Source organism: Rutidosis leptorrhynchoides, chromosome 4 (assembly GCF_046630445.1).
Source record: "Rutidosis leptorrhynchoides isolate AG116_Rl617_1_P2 chromosome 4, CSIRO_AGI_Rlap_v1, whole genome shotgun sequence".
NCBI classification, from domain to species: domain Eukaryota; kingdom Viridiplantae; phylum Streptophyta; class Magnoliopsida; order Asterales; family Asteraceae; genus Rutidosis; species Rutidosis leptorrhynchoides.
Genome location: NC_092336.1, coordinates 191,001,657 through 191,007,705, shown reverse-complemented (window position 1 = coordinate 191,007,705; position 6,049 = coordinate 191,001,657). Strand labels below are relative to the sequence as shown.

The window sequence follows — 6,049 nt, the reverse complement described above, 5'->3', positions numbered from 1 at the left end:
TATCTTTGAAGAAAGAAAAAAAAAAGCACATGACCATAAGTCTAATCCGATACAAACTATACGAATAGTTCGTAGTATATTAAATTTTACAAAACAACGGGGTAAAATAACGTTTAAAGATAAAGGAATATAAAATTAATTTAATTAATAAAAAGTAATATTACCATTTTAACTATCAGACAAAATTTATAAATAGTATCAGGGGTATTTTCGTTTTTTCACCTTTTTTTTTTCCCTTTTCCCTTCTTTCTTTCAAGTAACACCACAAAAGCCCCTCACACTTTGTTCAAAAATTAAAATCGGCCCCTAACACAGGGGGTTAAAGCGTCAAATCAAAATTTTCATAAAATATCTTAAATAAACTCCACTCAAATATTCAACAGGTCATATCTTCTCGCTCGCAGCGAGTTAAATTTTTCCGACACCATCCTTAAACTCGAAATAATTTTATGAACACAATGTCACTAACTATACGCAAAACGGACACTTTTAAAAAAATGCTAAATATTTAAGGTACTTTTCATATATGTTGATTTTTCACTCGCAGGCTCCGTAACTAAACACAATAAAATACATTAAAAATCGAACCCCGACGCGAAGCGAGGGTTCGAAAACTAGTTAATACATATAGATATAGTCATATAGATATAAATATAATAAATATAAATATAAATACAATTTTCTTACACTATGAAAATGTAGATAAGATTTTATGATTGCATAATAACACTAGACATCGTCTTCTTGTCTCTCTGCTACTTCCATAACTAATTTGTAACACCCAGAAAAAAGCAAGCAAAATTATGAGTTTGATGAAATCTTTAGGTGCTTCGGCGGTGATCAACCTCCCCACCGCCGCCGCCATCACTACCACCACCGCCCAACTCCACCACTCAACACATTCACTCCCATTTCTATCAGTACCACAACATTTGCCCAAATTAAATACAACTAATATCACCTGGAAAACAACCACTCCTGTTAGGACATCTGTTGCTGCTGCTAATTCATCCGATACAGTCGAAAAGGTTAGTTTTTTGTTTATGGTTCAAGTATAATTTGTTCGATTTGAAACACTTTTTGTGTTTATTTGTGTATGTGAGTTTTGGATACTAGAATTGGGGTTTAGGGTTTTTATTGGGTGTTTGGGAATGTATATAAGTGGGGATAAAAAGAGTTACCTTTTGAAAAATTTGTTATAGGGAAATATTTAGTTTATGGATATGAATTTGTTATACGGAGTATTATTTATCAAATCTATGTCTAGTACTCAATGCATCAACTATTTAGAAATTTTAACTAAGTAGCCCAATTTAAACAACCTTGTGTTCTTGTGTTCTAGCGAGAGGTCAGGACTCCTGCTTCATTGCACACAGGGTTGCCCTTTACCCTTGAATTTCTCCCGAGGGTGCCTTCTGTACATCGCGTTGCGGAGGCATCGGCGTAGGGGGTTTTACTACCCATGCCCTCAGATTGGGCCAAGTTTCCTCCTGGTCAGCAGTTGAGGGCGGGTTATGCAACTGCGAGAGATGAACGGGTGGGTGGTTAAGTCCCCTGGGTGTTGTGAAAAAAAGAAAAGAAAAAAGTAACCCAATTTAAATGTGTTTTGACAATTGTTTACACAACCTTAAAAAGCATTCGAACACAAATTCCTTTTGATAGTCAATTGAAAAAGAAGTTTTTGATAAATTAGTCAGCACTAATTGTTGTTTGCCAAGTTAGTTATATACAAATATTAAATTTATATGTTCATTAGTTAACTGCAAGTAGTCTGCAGATGCGTGTGTAATTTGCCTCTCAAATGTGTTGCAAATCCATATGTTAAGCATAAAGCATAATGCATCTTAAATTTCTACCATGTTGCAAAATGCAGGAAGCTGAGAGTACCAAGAAATACCATTTTGTGGTTGCAAATGCAAAGTTTATGTTGGATGATGAAGAACATTTTCAAGAGCAGTTGTTTGAAAGGGTTCGTCTTTTCAAAGAGAGAAACATGGAACAGGATTTTTGGCTCGTAATCGAACCCAAGTTCTTAGACAAGTTCCCTGACATCACTAAGAGGCTTAAGAGACCTGCAGTTGCTTTAGTTTCTACCAACGGTACATGGATCAAGTAAGTTTATATACTACCATATATATTCAGAAGTATACACGTTTTGACTTTTTAAGTGTAATGTAGTGGGTAATATTTATAGAAAATACATGTTTTGACCGTTCAAGCTTTAAGTTTTGATGCCTTTTGAAACAAACTAAAGACACTGCAATTAGTAGACCTTTGCCAATAAAAATAAATAAATCTTCAATTATCCTTTAGTCTTTACTTTCATAGCGTAAAGAGTAAAGGTGGCAATTCCAACCCATTTAATATACACATGCGTCAATTTGGGTTAAGTTCTCATTCCAAAGGATCACTTGGGCTAAGCTAAATTATGTCATTAGCTGGAAAGGGGTCAAATGGGTTATGATAAGTGACTGAATTTACTGGGTTCGGGTCAAATGGGTTAAAAGTCATCTGAAATGTATTCATATTCAATAGTAAAATGTTGGTCTGCTCAACTGAAGATCTACCCATTTTGACACTTGCGCTTATACGTAAAGATTAAATTTCTATAACGATCTTCTTAAGTTGCAAGTACAGCAACATGTTCCTTGGTTATATTATAGCCATTAAAATTACAATCCTTCTTATAATATTATGCAATTAAAATTACAATCTATTGTAAAGCTATTACTACATCTAATTCCAAAATGATAAATTTACAGGATGTTCACATAATCAAACCATTCAAAAACAAAATAAAATGTTATATTTGAAAAAGGGTGAAATGTGAATCCTTGTTCAATTTTACCTATCATGTATTGCATCTAATTTATACTCTGTATATCTTTATTCTTAACAGGTTTATGAAGTTGAGGTTAGATCGAGTTTTGGAAGAAAGCTTTGAAGCGGATAGTTTAGAAGAAGCGTTGGCATGTAATCCTGCTAAGTTAGAGTTCGAGAAACCTAAAAATTGGGTTGCGCCATACCCCAAATACGAGTATGGTTGGTGGAAGTCTTTCTTACCAGCAACCGCACAGAAGCAACAAGTATGAAGAAGACACTTTGACACATAAACAGGTCAAAATCTGTAAAACGACTGTTGTAGGATCGATAGGAAGGTTTGTATGTTTGAGGTTGTAAGAGTATTAAGCAATGTTTGTAAGTTTAAATTTTTTCGAGTTGAGTTTGATGTTATTATACATTATAAATGTATTTCAGTTGATGGTTATGAGTTTTGTTTAGAGTTTGTAGCAAGCCATCTAAGATGCAGGTTTTTCAAATGGAATCCATCGTCACATCAATCTTTTGAGTCCATAAGTGATCTGTTACTCTTTGTAAATGGTTTGCAACTTTCCTTTAATAGCTTATACACTTTTTGGATTTATCTAGGGTTTCTAACTCGTTTTGCAAGCCGACTAATCCCACTGAAACTACTACTTTGCGACCAGTCTGAAGTTATCTCGGATAACCTGCATGGTTACAAGGGGGTTTATGTTGCTGAGCGAATTCGAACTTGAGACCTCGAGCTTTAATTTTTCTTAAATTGGAAAGTAAGGTAAGAGATAAAATTGAAAAGTAAAGGAAAAGTACAGTAATTATATTAAGACGGGGAAAGTACTATTTTATTCAAGAACATTAATTAAATCAAACACTAAAAGAAATCATGAGATCGGTCGTTTACTTTTTCAGTTTTAGTGTTTCTCATGAATACTAAAAGAAATATTGTGTGCTTCAAGAAGAATGAGTACTACTACATTATTAGACCACTTCTAACCGTGTTTGTGATATCAAAGGCAGCGGATGCACTTTTTGAGTGATGTGACAATGTCATGGGGTGAAGGTAAATAGAGGGGCTGTCACTTTTTTTTGGTGTTAAATTTGTGGTGGACGATGTGATAAAATATGATTGAATATTGGGAATAAAATAAATATATAAATAATGTATAAAATAATTTAGTTAAATTTGATTGGTTAAACAAAACTAACTCTTTTTTTCATCAGTCCCTCGGCTAACGCCCCATTTCCATTACAACTGACGGTCTGTTAACGGCGTCAAGGGGTATCATTTGTGCCACCTCTACTAACGCCCCATTTCTGACGCTCCGTTAGAATTGGTCTTACAAGTCGTCACAACATGACACGGTATAACCACGTATTAGTGATGTCATTGTTTTTAATTTTACAATTTGTTATATTGAAATTGGTAAGATTCCATGAAGTTTAGTTTCAAACAAAGCACCGATTTTATTCCATCGTAGAATCCAAAATATATACCATATACATTGTAGACATCACAAATCTAAAGACAAGTTGACAATGTTTATATCAAATAAACACAATCCTAAGAACCTCAATTGCCCTATTCTTAGCACTTATCGAAAATTTGTTTGACATCTTTACATATATTATCACAAATATACGAGTAGTAGAACAACGAACCAAAAAAATGGGTAATTCGGTCTCACTCGTATGCTGCCAAAACGAATTGGTGAAAGAAAGAGTCGAAGTTCTTGTACTCAAAGAAGATGGCGAGTCTTTAAGGTTTAAAGATGGTACTTTTGTAAAAGATATATTATCCGCTTATCCATATCACAAGATTATGCGTTGTTGTTCTCAAAGAACGGTTTTATCGGGTGAAGCTCAATTGAATTGCAACTGGCTTTACTTTTTGTTGCCGGCTGGTCTGGCACTTAGTGAAGTGGCGTACCAGAATCTTGAAAGGTTCGCCGCTTCACAAAATTTGATTGCCAGACCACAACAAATTAAATTCGAGGAGAACAATTATCAAAAGAGGCAAAAGGATAAAGAAGGTGATCAAAGACAACATCAAATGTACAACGACAAATACAGTTGTTCGTACCGGTGGAAACCAATTTTAAGAACGATCCCGGAGATTGCATCACCTTCTACTTAATATGATGATTTTGTTGATAAAAAAAGATGATAATAAGAAAATGTAAAAGAGCATAATCAACTCCATTATATGATTCTTTAAGTTCTTTGACTATAATTGTCCAATCTTAGAGATTAAATTTGGGTTTGATTTAATTGAGCCAATGTATAGCATTTTATGCATAAAACTTTTGTGTGTTTCACGTATTTATATTGCAAGTAACTAGATAGGAAGTGGGTGAATATTTACTTGTGTTTGTTAAAACTTTTTTGATATTTCTTCTTGTTTCAAACCTAAAGTGTTAGTTTCAAATTGAATATCAAATGTGTATGTGATTTGTAACATATATGTGTGAAAGTAAAGAACACAAACACAATAATAACTATGCGATCTTCTTTTTACAAAATACACACTTATACTACTTCTTTGATCACTCCAAAGAAAATAACTTACAAAGTAAACTATAAACTTACAAAGAAAATAACTTTACAAAATACACACTTATGTAACTTACAAAGTAAACTTACAAAGAAAATAACCCGTAAAACGTAAACCTAAAATCAGCAGAACATCACTCCAATCATCCAATTCAACCACCCTAGACTCTAGTGACACGATCAACAGCACGGGAGTTAAGGAATTCGGAGCCAAATTGGGTGTCCGATGGAAGAACACTCAGTAATCTCTTCCCTTCATACTCGTTTTATATTGTTTTCAATGATAGCTCTTTCTCTAAATATCAGAGGTATTCGAAAGGATGGTAAATTTAAATGGCTTCGTTCCCTTTGTCGAAAAGAAAACCCGTGGGTTGTTGCTCTTCAAGAAACAAGGTGTAGTAAGCTGAATGATCTTCTCCTGGAATATTTTTGGGGTTCCAGTAATTTCAAGTATGTTCAAAAGGATCCTATCGGACGCTCAGGAGGCATGCTTCTTATCTGGGATCCTTCAATCTTTAAGGTTACAGGCGCAACCGAGGGTGAATTTTACCTTGCCATCAAGGGCAAGGTGGAAGGCATTGATTCTGAGATCGTCATTGTCAACGTTTATGGTCCGCATTCAACAATCAAGAAAATCCGCTTCTGAAGTACTTTGGAGTCGTTGATGGGTAATAATAAA

At 34.3% G+C, this 6,049-nt stretch overlaps 1 protein-coding gene across 1 annotated transcript; it reads left to right on the top strand.

Annotated features, from left to right (window-relative positions):
• The first annotated feature begins 702 nt into the window (after nucleotides 1-702).
• Nucleotides 703-3,281, top strand: LOC139842720 (protein YCF54, chloroplastic-like). The gene is made up of 3 exons (XM_071832831.1): nucleotides 703-1,028; nucleotides 1,874-2,112; nucleotides 2,900-3,281. Exons 1-3 carry the CDS (start codon nucleotides 804-806, stop codon nucleotides 3,090-3,092), a joined length of 657 nt encoding a protein of 218 aa, XP_071688932.1. The 5' UTR covers nucleotides 703-803; the 3' UTR covers nucleotides 3,093-3,281.
• The last annotated feature ends 2,768 nt before the right edge of the window (nucleotides 3,282-6,049 follow it).

Coding starts and splice junctions, on each gene's coding strand:
- LOC139842720 (XM_071832831.1), top strand. CDS start 804: ATGAGTTTGATGAAATCTTTAGGTGCTTCGGCGGTGATCAACCTCCCC. Junction 1,029..1,873: donor CATCCGATACAGTCGAAAAG/GTTAGTTTTTTG, acceptor TGCAAAATGCAG/GAAGCTGAGAGTACCAAGAA. Junction 2,113..2,899: donor ACCAACGGTACATGGATCAA/GTAAGTTTATAT, acceptor TATTCTTAACAG/GTTTATGAAGTTGAGGTTAG.